The sequence below is a fragment of the Barbus barbus genome (assembly GCF_936440315.1).
Source record: "Barbus barbus genome assembly, chromosome: 6".
In the NCBI taxonomy this organism is placed as follows: Eukaryota; Metazoa; Chordata; class Actinopteri; order Cypriniformes; family Cyprinidae; genus Barbus; species Barbus barbus.
Window position 1 is genome coordinate 36,856,424 of NC_136734.1, and position 17,692 is coordinate 36,874,115.

General features: G+C 38.3%; 1 protein-coding gene across 4 annotated transcripts in view; it reads right to left on the bottom strand.

Annotated features, from left to right (window-relative positions):
- The window catches only part of LOC306871742 (rho guanine nucleotide exchange factor 28-like), a 94,746-nt gene that overhangs the window by 20,603 nt on the left and 56,451 nt on the right, over nucleotides 1–17,692 (bottom strand). Inside the window, exons 10-21 of one of the 4 annotated variants that reach the window (XM_079419867.1) lie at nucleotides 11,213–11,320; nucleotides 9,128–9,228; nucleotides 6,624–6,913; nucleotides 5,586–5,781; nucleotides 5,058–5,172; nucleotides 3,137–3,223; nucleotides 2,387–2,429; nucleotides 1,845–1,946; nucleotides 1,197–1,320; nucleotides 590–725; nucleotides 378–433; nucleotides 117–177 (exon numbers count right to left, since the gene is read on the bottom strand). In XM_079419867.1, coding sequence (XP_079275993.1) covers nucleotides 117–177; nucleotides 378–433; nucleotides 590–725; nucleotides 1,197–1,320; nucleotides 1,845–1,946; nucleotides 2,387–2,429; nucleotides 3,137–3,223; nucleotides 5,058–5,172; nucleotides 5,586–5,781; nucleotides 6,624–6,913; nucleotides 9,128–9,228; nucleotides 11,213–11,320 — 1,419 coding nt within the window. The remainder of the gene's footprint in view (nucleotides 1–116; nucleotides 178–377; nucleotides 434–589; nucleotides 726–1,196; nucleotides 1,321–1,844; nucleotides 1,947–2,386; nucleotides 2,430–3,136; nucleotides 3,224–5,057; nucleotides 5,173–5,585; nucleotides 5,782–6,623; nucleotides 6,914–9,127; nucleotides 9,229–11,212; nucleotides 11,321–17,692) is intronic. The other 3 variants (XM_079419870.1, XM_079419868.1, XM_079419869.1) reach the window with 3 other exon arrangements.

Genomic DNA, 17,692 nt, shown 5'->3' on the forward strand with positions numbered 1-17,692 from the left:
GAGCGAAACCAAGACAAAAGTGTAACTGCCTAAAAAAACCTCTCTTAAGAAGTTCAATGAGATGACAGCGGGAGTTGATTTTCCTTCACATGTTTTATAAAGCTGGTAAAACTCACTCTGAGGGAGGGAGGCTGTCCTGCTTTTTACTGTCATAACAGAATATTTGTCTTGAGGTTTCTGTAAAAGAGAGTATTATTAATTTATTTTTTTTAAACTTAACATTACTTCCTCATTTGTTACACTGATTACCAGTGTTCTGTTTTGTAACAATGGGGCTCATCACAGAGCCTCAGTACTTTGTGTCTAACCAAACATGGGCAAACATCTAGGTTTGAATATTAAACTTAAAAAAACGTGTAAAAGCAAGCAGAGTCCACCTTCAGGCATGGCGTAGATGAGTCCTTACAGCCCTTATGGACACTCACTGCACAGTCTAGGAGTCAAGAGAATGTTATCACATAACAAAATAGATAAAAATGAAATGACTCAGTACATAACTCCATGTTACGAGAAACACAGCACATCTTTTTAAGTTAAAACTATGACAGCTTTATTATTTAAAATATTTGTTTCCAATTAACAAACTCACATGTGCAGTGGAGGACCTCTTTCCCCGAAGCTGGCTTGCCGCAGATCTCACAAAGTGTCGACCCCAGGACACATCCTGCTGTGAACTGGTGTCCATTGACCTGCTTGTCTTTGGTCTCTCTCTCTTTTCCTTTCCCCTTGAAGAACCAATGGAAAGCCATCAGATCACTGACAGTCCACATCACCATCTGCCACGACTACACATTAAACTCAATATTTTGATCACTATATGTTTTCTGCTTTGTTAAGTTAGTCTGACATGCTTGTGTGGCAAAAAAAGGCCATGGGAGAGATTGCTGCTGGTAAAACAGTTACAGCCAAAAGAAGGATTAATGATTAAAAGAGACACCTCTGGTTGTTTTTGGGTCTAAAAAATCAGTCTTTACCCCAATCACTTTTTCATCTACATTTCTTATTATTATCAATGCTGAAAACTGTTTTGCTGTTTAATATTTTTGTAAACACTGTAATACTTGTTTTATTTCAGGATTCTTTAATGAACGCTATTTTTGTGTTCAATTTTTTTTCTAGTATTATCTTCCTCATCCCAAATGTTTTGAAAAGCAGTGTATAAATATAAATACAGTATACATAACATGTATGTTTACCTTGTTCTTGTTGCGAGTGCTATACATTCGGCTCTTTATGAAGCTGAATGTGCGGCTGACTTTGTATTTTTCTGACTCTGTTTTGGAAGGGATGATATATTTGTCCCATTCCTCTTCCTCAATCCTGAAACACAAAAACCCACTTATATCAATCACCTGGTGTGCATTATAAACACATGCCTATCCAGTCAGTGTTTAATGATAACACAGCTTTTACTTTCAGACCATGATGCAGTGAAATGCAGTAGTTTCATTAATGCATTTGTTTCAGGCCAAGTCATGCATTCTTTTCCAGGCAACAGGAAAATTAATAATTAGTCATCAGCCTCTGTGCCATAACAAGGACATACCACCTGAGCAGTGCGGACATTCTCTGCATTTCACACATACCCGATTACAAATCTTTGCTTGGTGAGAGGTGAGTTGTGAGACAAGGACCACAGTTAGGTTCACAAACAGTGCTATTACATATTTTAGTGTCAACACAGTGAAGTGAAAGCATCATTTGGAGCCATCTCACAAATGTTAGGAAGCATTAGACGTGATTTCATGCCCGTGGGTGACAGTGCATTCTGGTTAGGTCATTAAGACGATCATGCCAAGGGTGTTTTGGTGTTTTGGGGCTACTGGGGCTTTGTAATGACATACTCTTTGAGGAATTCGGACAGCGTGAGGTGTTGGAGGGAGTTGGCCAACTCTGCGCTGGTCTCATCGTCAGCCGACTGAGCGCGTCTACGAAACCTTAACTCCCTATAGAGGTACAGTACAGCACTCTGAGTGTTCATACACACAACAGATACATACATTTACATTGAATGTAATGTATCCAGACACAGACTGTCTCTGGAGGGCGCTATTGTGCTTTGCTGTAAAAAAAAAACATTAAGAAAAAACATACTGCAGGGAAATAATTTGACAGATATGGATGATGATATATGAGCTGCAATATGACATACTGTATGTCAGTCACCAACTACTATATGCATATCTATGTGTTCATTTACATTAATATTTTTGCTCTTTAAACAAAAACAACACTATCCACTAGCATTCACTCTGAAAAAGGCGCCACGTCCTTCAGATCAACAGAAAGCATCCATGTAGAACTGTTCTCAACATAGATTTATTCACTGGTTAATACCTAATATTGGGATCAGTGGAGATGACAAGCTGTTAGAGGTCTGCATTACCTTTTTTCTTGAGACTGCTCTGATGTGCTGCAGGCACGATGTTCTGTGGAGAAGACAATTTTCTCATTTAGACTGCTTCTGTCAAGATCACTTTTTTTTTATTGGCTTTTGAAACACTCATAAATAAACATCTTTGAGAATTTACAATAGGTTTCCTTATAAACATATTCATCTACAGACTGATGACACCATCCTCCCTTTCCAGAAACATCTTATCAAATAATGATGAAACCCCTTGAGGGTGAAGGCAGACGCACAGCAATTAGGCTTCCACAACCAGCAAGCAAAGTCATGGAGATCTGCAACCTCACACATACTGTACACACACCAGACCATGGTTGTTACCATTAACGTAAACAAAAACTATTAAAAACATTTTTAAGATAACTTAAACAAAGAACTGACTTAAATAAAATATAAATATTAGATGAAAATTGTAAACTTAAACTTGAGTTGAAATACCAAACTTACTCAAATTAAAAAAATTATAGAAGCACATAGCAAAATCACATAAACTAAAAATATAAAGTATAAAAACAAAAGGCAATTAAAAAATTTATAAATACTGGCATGTTATATAAATAATAATAAAATAACACTGACACACTATACAAACACAAAAACCCATCCATTTTCAGAAATCACTTTCTCCCACATAAACACAGAGTGCTTTCAGCAGCAGAAGTTTTGCTCTATGTTGTTAGTAGCGTGCGGAGTAAGAAGCGGGTGAGCAGGCGAGGCCGTACTTACTAACAGGGTTGAGCAGAGACAGAGATTTAGACAGAGACAGTGCCTGTAGTAGAGACCTGCTGCCACTGCTGCTGGAGAGTGCGCCATCTACAGGACACAGCGGACATGACACTCACTACAGCCTGGCACTGCTCTACACACACATACTATGCTGGTTTTGAATGGAAGGATTTGTATAAATTATGAAATGTATAAAAAATGCAGAAAGAGCCAAAAACAGGTGATTTGATCCTCTATTAATGATGTCTGGATCATCAAGCAGCAGCACATTTTAGCTGTGTCTCAAAACCAAACATTCAAACATGCCTGTCCCTGCTAGAAAATCCAACTTAAGCGTGCAGCTGTGTTTTGGAACATGGTAGCTGGTTACCTGGTCAATAGCTGTTCTAAGCTCATCATTGACTGCGCTGCAATCAACCAGCTTGACAATATGAAGCTGGTTAGATGATGTAGAAGATGGATTGCTGATCCATGATGGTTTACAAGCTTCAGAACGGTTTAGACCAGCTTCCATGTACTAAATATCTCAATTATCTTGAATTGGTGTTTCCAGCAGGGATGATGCCCAAAAAAGCAGTCTACATTGGCTATCTACTTGGTTTTGAGGATGTTTGTTAGTAGTGTGTGTCTGTTGTTCACTACAGTTTTGTTAGTAATCAAGTGTAAAGTGCAACCCATGATCAAGTGTAAAGGCTATTATGTTGGTGTCCATAAATTATTTTACAGACATTAGAACCAGAAAGGAATATCATCAGAATTTTCCTATAAACATATAGGATAATAATCTACTAAACAGCCTTGGATGAATGGAATAGAACAGGCTTGATGATGCTTCCAAATGACATTCAGCACCATTAACAGTCACAGAAACGGGCAATTATTGGGAGATACTCTGATTCACTGGATGTTAATAAATGTAGATCATCCGAGGGCATTTAAAAGAGATGCCCTCGGATGGCATCTCTTTTAAATGCCCTCGGATTTAAAGAGATAAAGCAACTGATAAAAAGAAGATCACGAGCTAAATACTTTTAAATAAAGCTAAATAAATTTTAGCTTAATACCCATGACACAGTAAGAAAGTAGGCCTGTTTCACACTACATATAGAAGCAGTGCACAATCAAGGCAGAATCGTGACTATAACAGCCCTGTGTTCTGCTTTTACACTGACAGCTCTAAAAAGAAAAAAAAAATCTGGGCTGCCACATTGGATATTACATTTAAGACACTTATAAATCATTATTGGGAGTGTTTGTAATTGGGAGTGTATGTGAACTTGATCATCATTAAATATAATATTTACTTGATTTACATCCAAATGGAAATGAATCTACACAGAACAGAACACAAACCCTACAACAATAAACCACAAATGATCTGGATTTTGATTTACTGCACAATGCACTGTGAATGCTTTAACTGGTAGGGGCTGACTTAAATACAGTATGCTCTGCTTACACTTACAGTGTCAAACAGGTCATATATAAATCAATGTTCTGATCTTACTATAAAAAAATATTCAGTTTTCAGTGAGTAACAAATCCTGTCATCCCTTAAAAGCTCATCATGCTTAAAACAGACTAGACAGGAAATACAAGAGATGTTATGACTATGCTCAGGCACGCAGAAAAACAAAAAAACAGATGTTTTCAGAAATTTGATATGCGATCTCTGAAACTGGAATTTCGTTTATGCCCTGTGATTATCTAGTATTATTATAACCTGCATGTAAATAAAAAATTTTTTTTTAAAAAGTGATAATCTCCCCATCCATCCTGATTGTGTTTTTTTTTTTTCACATTTGACTTGACTTCCTGTCATCTGTCCCAACAAGACACTAATCTTGGCAAAAGCACACATCATTTGGGACATAATGCAAGTAAAGTGAGAGGTGGATGGTGAAAGGTAAAAGGATCTGACCCTGGTTGAGGTCGGTGGGTGGAGGGTGGGTATCCCTACTGAATCGTGGAGGCAGCAGGCTAATTTTGGGGGAGGTATAGGAATACGAACGAAGACGGGTGCCCTGCTCAATATCCTGAAAAAAGAAATAATGAACATTTTCAGTCAGTTTCCATCTCACAGTACTCAAAAATGAAGTAATGATCACCATTTCTGTAGCAGTGCAGTTTGTATTTGATCATGCCCTGTTGAAAAAAACCCAGCATATGCTGGTTAGGTATGTTTTGAAGCATGGCAGCTGGTTTGAGTTGGTTTAAGCTGGCCCTTAGCTGGTCATGAGTTGGTTTAAGCTGGTCCTGAGCTGGTTATAAGCTGGCTATGAGCTTGTCCTGAGCAGGAGCTAGTTGCAGCACATGACCAGTTTAAACCATTTCATAACCAGCTTAAACAAGCTGCCATGCTTCAAAACATACCTAACCAGCATATGCTGTTTTCTTTCAACAGGGTAGTTTGCCTCACTGTTGGGAACAGGGAAAATAAGTGTGGTACCTTTGCAGGGGTGGGGTTACAGGCAGAGGAGGCGGAGTGAGAACGTGTGCATGTAAGATCAGGGGTGGGCCTAAACATAATCCGATCATCTGTACTGTTTTTGAGCTCAGGCTGTGGCTGGGGGAGGGGCTTCTTCATTAAAATGTCATCATCATCATCCTCCTCGCTGTCCATTTCCAAGGCCACCAGACTCGGGCTTAAAGAGAGGAGTGGACTTCTAAAAATTCTCAACAACCACTGTAAGTGAGATGAGCATCACTTGCGCTTTGTAAATAATTCATACATTTATGGGGGGGTTAAAAATGCTTCTCCAACTATGATGAAATCCCACAAAAAGGCAAATGTTTTAAATCACGGAAACATTTTTTTTTCCTGGGCTTATGCATAACAACTGCATTCCTGCTTTACAAGGCAAATGCATCCAGCAAACAGGGCCAGGTAGCTTGTCAGTTTGCCCTGCGTTTGTTTTTTGTTTGTGTCTGGTTTCACAGTTCTCCTACTGCAGAAGTTTTTGCTTCAGAAAGAAAGTGGTGACCAATACAGTACAAATTTGTTATTGCACCCAAGTAAACAAAATGTCCTTAAAAGTTTTCCAAACAGTGAAATTCATCAGACTGATGGGTTCATGCTCTCGGCAGGCAAGAATTCATTGAGCAAAAACACATGTGGTCAACACAAAGAAACCATGTTTATTCTACATGTAAGTGAACCTGCATTTAATTTAGGAATAATTTTTTCATGTCATGCAACATATCCATGTTGGCATGTGCATGATGTGGCTACTTCAAGTATAAACTGAGGACATAAACTACTATTGGGGGGTTGGTAATAATTTTTTTTTGGAAAGAAATGCATTTAACTTCATCAGAAGTGACATTAAAGACAATTATAATGCAACAAAACATTTAAAATTAATGCTGTTCTTTTGAACTTTCAAAAAATCTTACCGACCCCACACTTTTGAATGGTAGTGTATAAAGTGTACTGTGTCAAAATTAAAGTCTTTCAGAAAAAAAACATCAATGCTAGCATGCTTACCTTAGGTCACATGACTCTGTAGGTGAGCCTGAGTTGTTATATGTCAATTCAGCAGGTCGTGTGGCACGCATGAGTCTATCCAGCATCAGTCCCGCAGGACAGGTGGGAGAGAAAGAATGAGAAGTGTGTTGCCGTCCTCTCTGCCCTTCAGCATCTTTAACAGCTGGAGGCATATCTACAGTCCCTGGTGACAAGACCCCCATATCTGACATCTGCCATACACCACTATCTGTCCCAGAGCTGTCCTCTGTGACACCTGAAACAGCGTACTTCATATTGAGGTCATTGTCCTACATCAGAAAAGAACACAAAGAAATATCTGTACATATGCAATATTTGTTCATATACATATACAGCGGGGGGGGGGGGGGGGGGGGGGGGGGGGGGGGGTATTTATTATTTGATCCCCTGCTGATTTTGTACGTTTGCCCACTGACAAAGAAATGATCTATAATTTTAATGGTAGGTTTATTTGAACAGTGAGAGACAGAATAACAACCAAAAAATCTAGAAAAACGCATTTCAAAAATGTTATAAATTGATTTGCATTTTAATGAGTCAAATAAGTATTTGATCCCCTATCAATCAGCAAGATTTCTGGCTCCCAGGTGTGTTTTATACAGGTAAGGAGCTGAGATTAGGAGCACTCTCTTAAAGGGAGTGCTCCTAATCTCAGTTTGTTACCAGTATAAAAGACAACCTGTCCACAAAAGTATCAGATTCCAAACTCTCCACCATGGCCAAGACCAAACAGCTGTCCAAGGATGTCAGGGACAAGATTTTAGACCTACACAAGGCTGGAATGGGCTACAAGACCATCGCCAAGCAGCTTGGTGAGAAGGTGACAACAGTTGGTGTGATTATTTACAAATGGAAGAAACACAAAATAACTGTCTATCTCCCTCGGTCTGGAGTTCCATGCAATATCTCACCTCGTGGAGTTTCAATGATCATGAGAACGGTGAGGAATCAGCCCTTAACTACACGGGAGGATCTTGTCGATGATCTGAAGGCAGCTGGGACGATAGTCACCAAGAAAACAATTGGTAACGCACTACGCCGTGAAGGACTGAAATCCTGCAGCGCCCACAAGCTCCCCCTGCTCAAGAAAGCACATGTACAGGCCCGTCTGAAGTTTGCCAGTGATTCAGAGGAGAACTGGGTGAAAGTGTTGTGGTCAGATGAGACCAAAATCAAGCTCTTTGGCATCAACTCAACTCGCCGTGTTTGGAGGAGGAGGAATGCTGCCTACGACCCCAAGAACACCATCCCCACTGTCAAAAACGGAAGTGGAAAGGTTATGATTTGGGGGACAACTGCTCCGCATTAAAGGGACGATGGATGGGGCCATGTACCGTCAGGGCCAGGGCATTGAATCCAGCCAGGGCATTGAAAATGGGTCATGGATGGGTATTCCAGCATGAAAATGACCCAAAACACACGGCCAAGGCAACAAAGGAGTGGCTCAAGAAGCACATTAAGGTCCTAGAGTGGCCTAGCCAGTCTCTAGACCTTAATCTCATAGAAAAAATCTGTGGAGGGAACTGAAGGTTCGAGTTGCAAATGTCAGCCTCGAAACCTTAATGACTTGGCGAGGAACTGCAAAGAGGAGTGAGGCAAAATCCCTCCTGAGATGTGTGCAAACCTGGTGGACAACTACAAGACATGTCTGACCTAAGTCATGTTTTGCAAAGGGGTCAAATACTTATTTGACTCATTAAAATTCAAATAAATTAATACCTTTTTTTAAATGCTTTTTTCTGGATTTTTTTGTTGTTATTCTGTCTCCCACTGTTAAAAAAACCTACAATTAAAATTATAGACTGGTCATTTCTTTGTCAGTGGGCAAACCTACAAAATCAGCAGGGGATCAAATAATTTTTCCCCCACTGTAAAAATAAGTTTAAGTAGTATTAAGTAACAAGAGATTAAACAGGGTTAGTTCACACCAAAATGGAAAGAAAATATAATAATTCACTCTCATGGCATTGATAAAACCTGTATTATTTTTGTCCATACAGTGAAAGCCATTAGTGGTCTCCACTGACTTTCATTGCACATTTTTCAAAATATCATCTTCTGAGTTAAATGGGAGAAATAAAATCATACAGGTTTAGAAGGACATGAGGGCAAGTAAATAATGACAATTTTAATTTTTGGGTGAACTATGCCTTTAATAAAGTCAGACTCAATTAAAACGGTTCTTTTGCCACAGGGTTCTAAGAATTTACACACGAAGCCTAAAGTCTCATAAACCATAGCGGCATGTCTTTAATAATGTCAAACTAAAGGCTTTTGTGGCAGCAGAAGTGTTGTGTGTTTAAGATTCAGGCTACAACTTTCCAAGATCAAATAATGACTTTCACAGACATCAATCACTGGATAAAGGCATTAAATGAAGGGAGGAGATGGGATTTGGATGAAAAACGTTACAGCTGAGTGTCTGCAGATCTGGCATACTGAGCGAACTGATTGTAGGAGCAACAATATGTGTGGTGTCTGACCTTAGCGGAGCCTCTGAGCATGGCTGTGAGCCTGACGGCAGCAGCGTCTGAGGAATGAAGGTGAAATGGAGTGCAAGAGCCAGGAGAGGAACAGAGCTTCTCTGTCAAAACAAAATACACTGTCAAATTGATGCGTGCGTCAATACAACTGGATGGAAATGCAATGGCAGTGATATTTAAAAGTTAGCTAATGAAAACAATAATGTAAATACCAGCTGCCACTTTACAGGCTGCTGCCTTTGTTCCGTTTGGAAAATTGTGTGTGTGTGTGTGTGTGCTTTGACAATCTCTGAATGCCAAGATGGCAGAAGAAACCAGTAAAACAGAAAATAGCACAACAGCATGGTCTCTTTATGGCCGTTAATTTTCTGTTTCATTTTTTAGGAAGGCTTTTGCTTTCCTTTTGCACAGTTAACTCTATATGTCTCTGCATTTATTTTGCAATGAGATCCAACAAATATTTTTTTGAGATATAAATAAATACTTTTTTTTTTATTCATTATTTAACAGGGACAGTAGACAGTCAAAAACTGCCCCAGAATTAGCTGCAAAGCAAAATTTCATCTGCTGTCCCTATTCAGCAAGGACACATTAAATTGATCAAAAGTGAGAGTAAAGAAATGTATAACATTATAAAAGATTTATATTTCAAATAAAGGCTGTTCTTTTGAAATTTCTAGAAATGTTTCTTGAGCACCAAATCAGCATATTAGTAAGATTCCTGAAGTAAAATGTGACTCTGAAAACTGGAGTAATGATGCTGAAAATTAATTTTTTTTAAATTTAGAAAACAGCAATTTTTATTTTTATTAATATTTCACAATATTACTGTTTCAACTGTATTTTTAATAAAAACAAACGCAGCATTGATGAGGATAAGAAAAAAAAATCCTCACCAACCCCAAATTAATGGTATAATTTTGAATGGTATAATTCAGTGTATATTGTTTCTCACAGCAGACACTTATCCTTTCACTTTTACATCTTTATAGTTTCAAGGCAATTTAGAAATGAGAAATAAAACAAAGTGAGCAATTATTTAAGCAAATCTGCTACTAACTTAAATAACAGAGAACTCCATTAATACATCCTAAACTATGAAGAAGAAACCATTGAATAATAAATTATCTTCTAGGCACACACACACAAAATTTGTGGTCCCAATGCAGTCAAAGAGGTGCAGTGTGTAAAGAAAATAGAAGAAACAGACATTCAGCCTCTCACACACACACACACTTGTAACGACCTTTACAGCTCTGTGCAGAAACACAAATTTACACATGTACCAATCCATTCACATGACAAAAACTTCCACCGACACTGTCAAACAAACAAAAACGCCAAGTCTACATTTTCAAGGGAAAGATCTGTATATGTTGGCACATAATTAGTTGTGTGTCTTGGTAAAGATGACGTGTATGTTTAAGTGAAAGTGAGATTCCGATAACTTGCCGGGGCACCCCGTAATGAAGGATGCATGTGAAGGCCTTCCAACAATAACGGAAAAACCAGATACTGACGTCAACTTCACACACACACTTTATTCATTCAGATACTTGGTGAATCACACATCTGCGAGAAACCCAAACACAGGGCTCGTGTGCTGAATGCCCATCAACTCAAAAGCAGATCTAAAGCATTTTTTATACTAACACAATAACTAGATAATGCAGTTTGGCTTTCAAATGATTAATGATGACTCACTTAATTTGACCTGTGACAGGCAGTTTTCTTTTATCCTTCCTCTGACTACAGCATTTTCAGTCAGGATGACCATACACATTTTTGAGGTGAGAACTGAAAAAACTCATACCAGCAGGATAACCACTGTAATGTCCTATCAAAAACATCTCACTGCAAGCCTGGCTTGAAAGTCCCATTGTACAGAACCAGAACCAGCTATTTGAGCTCTGACTCATTGCTGAATTAAGCCTGTAAAGCTACCACAGACCAGAAACAATGGACAAAAACTAAAGTCATGCGAGACAATCAAAGACTTTTAGGGTGTGTATGTGTGATTTCTTCATGCGTTGTATTTGTGTGTCTTTGTTGCATGCATCATTCCTACAGACTATCTCTAGTTACCTGCTTTTGATGTCCGTCTCCGGATTCTCATCTTTGGGAAGGATGGCCATGAGTAGTTAAACGGAGAGTCTGAGTCAGAGTCCATGTTTTTAATTTTCCTCAACTGCTCTGTTTTGTGAAACACATAACAGTAAAATCACCAAGGAGTTATGCAGGAGTTTGAGAACACCTTTCTAAAAAATGCAGATTCCTCAGATAAGCGCTGAGGAGATGAGTCTGTGAGTGTTTGTGAGCATATCGGAGAAGGTGGGCTCAGTCTCGACACTCTATACTCCCACTTTTTTGTTGCAGGCAGAGTCAGGACTCAAACTGGACCTGGGAGAGCACGACTGAGGGATTTTCAAATGAAGGTGTCTGTAGGAATCTGAAAGGTCAGCCAAGGTTTAGGAATCATTAACCATACACGCTAATAAAACCCCATGAGGTCCTGGGATGCAAAAGGACCTCATGTACTCTTTATAAACAAATAATACAACAAACTGCAATTTCACAGTAGAACAAATTACCATAATTATGTTTTCATAAATTCATGATGCAAAGCAACCTAATTTGTAATGCAACTTCTCACAGACAGGAATGAGTCATGTATCGCCACAAAAACTGTAAAAGGGTGGGCCAAACTGATTTGCAAAACACATTCATTCATTTTAATAACAATCCCAAACCAATCCCAGAGTGGTGGCCCACAACATAATCTAGAACATGATGTAAAATTTATAAACAGCTGTACAAATCAAATACTCGATTCTGGGCTCATGTCAGAATTTTCCATCTGACATTTTGCTAGGAAATCTGTCCTGCATGTCCTCTATTTAAAACATGACTTTACTGAAAATTCAAAACTAGTCATGCTGAGCTGATAGCTAATGATAAATAAAATATATATATCAGTAATATTATTGTAACTGTATATAATAAAATATTAATGTATATTAACATAACATTGAAATTAAACTGGGATCTGCAACAAAATAACAAATAGTCACCAAACCAACCTCAAATCCCATAAAGTCAATCCTACAAAATCCAATTATATACAGTGCCCTCCATAAGTACAGGAACAGTAAAGACACAATTGCTCTGTTGGCTGTGAAGTCAAGACATTTGCAAATATGATCAAAAGATGAATATGAGACAAAACTACAGAATGTCACATTTTATTATTAGCCGTTTCAACACACGTTTTACCAAATAAAAAGAGCAGTACTTCTAGAGTTCATCCCACTCATTGATGTGAGCATAAGTATTGGGACAGTTGAACATAAAGCAGATATAAAAGATTAAAAGCTATTATTTAGTTGCAGATCCCATGCGCACAATCACAGCAGTGAGTCTGTGACCCATAGACATCACCAGACTCTTGGTCTCATGCTTTGAAAGACTTTTCCCAGCCTTTAATGAAGCCAATTCCAGTTGTTGCTTGTTTTGGCGAGTTTCTGCCTTTACTCTCCTCTCCAGCTGGTGAAATTCATGTTCAATCAGATTTAAATCTGGAGATTGACTTGGGCAATCTAAGACTTTCCATTTCTTTGCCCTTATAAATTCCTTGACTGAACTGGCAGGGTTTTTTGGGTCATTGTCCTGATGCAATTTGAAGCACTTCCCAATGAATCTGGGGGCATTTTCTTGAATATTGGTAGCCAAGATGGTTTTGTACCCTTCCAAATTCACTCTGCTACTGTCATCATACATTAAGTCATCAGTAAAGTTGAGAGGACCTGTTCCAGAGTCAGCCATGCATGCCCATGCCATGCCACCACTTCCACCATGCTTTACAGATGAGGCTGTATGCTTGGGATCATTGAAGTTCCCTTTTTGTCTCCACATTTTTGCTTTCCCATCACTTAGATAAAGGATCATCTTGTCTCATCGGTCCATAAACACAGTTCCAAAAGTCTTCTGGCTCACCTTTGTGCTTTTTTGCAAACTCTAATCTTGTCTTTCTATTTTTGGTGCTGGTCAGAGGTTTGCATCTTGCTGTGTAGCATCTGTAATTCTGTGTCAAAGTCTCCTGAGGACAGTAGATTGTCAGAGCATCACCCCAGCTTTCTGGAAGTTGTTGGTGATTTTACAGACACGTCTTTTAGGGTTCATTTTCACAGCTTTTATGATTTGTCTGTCATCAGCTACTGTTGTTTTCTCAGCCGATCAGGTCGTTGTTGGTTGCTGGTGTCGCTGGTGGTTTCCAAACTCTTGATTTCTCCATGCTCTTTGTTTTTGCTAGAGCTCTAACTGACTTCCTCTTTTCTTTTAGCATCCAAATTGCTTGCTTTTCTCTCAAAGTCAGCTCCCTCATCTTCATCCTGATGTGTGTGTCATCATCGATTGCAAGATTCAGAATACAAAAGTAATGGATATAACGGATACGACACATTCCCTGCTTTTAATATCTGATGAATTAATGCAACAGGACACAGCTGATCACTTAGAAAGACCTGAGAGGGAACTGTTACAATAATTATGCTCACATCAGATAGAGGGATGAAACTATAAAAGTGCTGAACGTCTTAGCTGGTAAAACATCTATGTGTTGAATCACCCAATAATAAAATGTGACATTCTGTAGTTTTGTGTCATATTCATCTTTTAATCATATTTGCAAATGTCTTGACTCCACAGCCAACAGAGCAATTTTGTGTTTACTGTTCCAATACTTTTGGAGGGCACTGTATATAAAAAATACCCTATTTAAAATCAACAGCACAAACCAAATCTGACACAGACTCAATTCACCAAATCAAACCCGCTAAAATGCAACAATACAAACTCAACAACACACATTGCATCTAAAAAGCCAAGTCACCACCAGCCAGGAACTTTTAAAAAGCAGTATTACAGCCGGGTGTGTGTGTGTGTGTGTGTCTGAGACGAGATGGATTACTCTCTGCATATGGAGGATATTCAGTCTCTGCTAGAGAACCACTCAGTGTGTGTATGTATCCATCCTTCAGCGGGAACATGTGCTCCAGTAATCCAAACAGCAGACTCATTCAGTTCACCAAATGTCTCAAAACCCAACAGAAGTCTTTTATTTCACAGGTTAGGATTTTTTAAATGGTATCATGAGTGCGCTGCAACTCAATAATTATATATTTCTGGGTGCGGCTCCTTAGAAAATCCTCCTTATGAAGACAAATCTCCTGATAGGTGAAGGTGAGCAAACAAAAACATCAGATTTAGTTCCTTTTTTCTTATATCCTTTTGTACGTGTTCTTATTCCTTTATTTCTATGACAGCGGAATTGTCCATTCAGTTTAAATAGAGACCTCCAAAAGGTTTGCTTCCAGTTGGCCTGCTCTTTTCTGTGGACTGTGACTGTTTCAGTCTCTCATGAAATCTGGGCTCCAACCCCAGCTCTCTCCTCCCTCCAGAGTTAGTGGCTAACCGTCTGTGTGTGGGAGACTGAATTTGTGTTTTAAAATGAGAAATAAGGGAATGATAGTTTAGTATAGCTCAAATGATGAGAATGCGTTGCATACTGTAAGTGAGTGTGAATTAAATAAATGTCTAAATACTGTCAATCATTAAAAATATATTTCTATAATCATTATCATGGGTAAGTACTACTACTTTTCAAAAGTTATGGGCAAAAAAAGCAATTTGCTCATTTTTATTCAAATTGTGATCAAATTTAATTTAATTAGTTTAAACTGACAATCCTCGTGCATAATACTTTCCAACGTCGTCTTTCTTTAAAAACCAAAATGTAAAAAAAAACATAATGAGATTACTCCCAATTAAAACCTAAAGTAGTCTTTTTTTCTAGGTTTAACCAAACAAAATCCAAATCTTTCCAAATACCCCAATAACCAACTAAACATAGACCTGTTTGGGAATCATTTAGCTGATGAACAAGGTAACTGGGAGAAATCGGTGAAAGCATCTGTATTAAGATGAGGAACACGTTCTGTGGATGGTCTAAATTTTAAAGCATCCTAAATGTCAGCTTTTGTGCAAGTTCAAAAATCTAAGCTTGTCAACATTCCTGCCTCCACTTTATAGTTGAAACTGTGAATGTGCATGTCTGTGTGAAAGGGTGGTTGGGTTAAAGGGGCCAAAGCCATTGCAAAGTTCCACCTTGAGTCCTCCTTGCTGAGCTACAAATCTCCCTATCTTCCTCCAGAAAAAACCCTAATAAATAAATAAAATATATTTAATGAATAAATTGTAGTTTTCAAACCAAGGACAGCAGATCCTTCAGAGCAATAGCAGCGCCTGCTATCCAGAAGGCACTTTTCCCCCTTGAGCTACAACAACCTGATACTATTCAATGATCACTGAACAGAAGGTCTGCACAATTTCATTTAGATGCATTTACATGGTAAAGTTCCATTGCCAGTGCCTGCTACTTTGTAATTGCACTTGTAATACACTGAGAGTATGTTTAAAAACACAAAATGTCTGTTTTGAATTAACACGATTCTGCTCTAACCTCAAAGAATCCTTTTAAATTATAGTAAAACCCGGATACGACTGCACTGAAGAAAATTAAAGTTAACTTCGGCCCAATAAGAAAATTCATGATTTTTCCATATTCAATAAGCCCCTCTCATACATGCAACACAAAGCAACAGCAGTTAACATCCTTGGTTATGTTTACATATAAGAACTTCATAGGCAGCAGTGGGTAACGAAGTATAGTCAAGAGTAGACTTAAAGGTGGGTACTTTTACTTTAACTTTATTATAAAACTGTACTTTTACTTCGCTACACTGGATGATGTTCCTCTCTTTACTTAATTTTAATGCAATACATTTAGTCCATTTTAAGTGCGCTGTCTCTTTTTTCTGGGGCATGCCCTATTCGCCAGAGTATGTGAGCAGAGCGTAATATAACTGCATATTTAGCAAGAATTCACATGTTAAACATATTTAGCTAGCTTGATAGAGAAGAATCACTCAAATCAGAAAGAATGCGAAGGCTATGATGACGACAATGGACATGAGCGGGAAGTTGTATTTCTCAAGGAATTTGTTTGTTCCTTCTAGATACTGAATATTTTCAGGTTAAAGCATGATTTAAACAGGTACAACACTCATTCACACGCAATCCCTCTCTCAATAATGCATCAAACAAACGTAATGGAAGTCATGGCCTAATGGTTAGAGAGTTGGATTTGTAACCTAAAGGTTGCGAGTTTGAGTCTCAGGTCCGGCTGGAATTGTAGGTGGGGGGAGTGAATGTCCAGCGCTCTCTCCACCCTCAATACCACGACTGAGGTGCCCTTGAGCAAGGCACCGAACCCCCAACTGCTCCCCGGGCGCCGCAGCATAAATGGCTGCCCACTGCTCCGGGTGTGTGTTCACTGCTGTGTGTGTGCACTTTGGATGGGTTAAATGCAGAGCACGAATTCTGCATGAGTATGGATAACCATACGTCTTTTTTTATTTTTTTAATCTTACAGTGCTACTTCATCTATATCTGATTTTGAATGAGCAGAAATCTGTAAAAAATGCAGCAATCCATAGGTGAAATAGCTGACGAAAACATACTGTTATTTTCATAACAAACTAAATTTGCACTGCAAAAAGCAGCAATTATATATTTTAACGCTGACAATGTTATTAGCTTGCTAAAAAAAGTTTGCAAACTAGTGTTTCAATAAGCCACTTTCAAATGCTCCAGTTACTTTATTTATTTTATTCTCTTCTTTTAATATACATTATGAACAGAGCAATGTTTCTGAAATCAGTGAGTGCGAAGTGGAGCGGAAGTGGGAAATGGTGAACCCGGAGCGGAGTGATTATTAAATGCTTGGAGCGCGGAGGGGAAATTGTTGCCGCTCCACTCCGTTCATATACTCTGCTATTCTCGAATAAATCTCTTTAGAGACGATTCTGTTCAAGGCCTTGATCAACAAATATTATTTCTATAATTACTTGTACTTTAGTACAGTTTTTAGATACTCTGCCCACCTCTGTTCATAGGCCATAAAAAATTTCTCTCCAGTCCAAACACAAAGTCTACTGAAACAAAACAAAAATGGCTTGTACCGTACCGACATCAGAATTCCAACATGACCTTTTCATACTCAATTCCATAATCTCAATTCCAGCATCTTAAATGGTCTTTTTAAAACCTAGTGAGCTTCTTAAAGATAGATTAAGCAACTTAATTAAGCTGCCTGCTACAATCACTTCTTTTGCATTAGTCAGCATTCTAATGAACCATAATGCACTGCAACAAGCTCAATAAAAAGATTTCAAGAAGGCACTACAAAGAAATGTTGATTATTAAAAAAGAAAAACACATTAAAATGATTTATTTTACCCAATATATTTGTGTACGCTATATATTTTTTATCCCAATTGGAGTGTCATGTTGTTAGCTTAGCAACATGCTACTTTCAAACTCCACCGACTACCATTACAACTGCACTACTGTTCAAAAGTTCAGGGTTGGTAAGATTTTTACTCTTTTTGAAAGAAGGCTGCATTTGTTTGTTCCAAAATACAGTAAAACAGCAATATTGTGATTTTT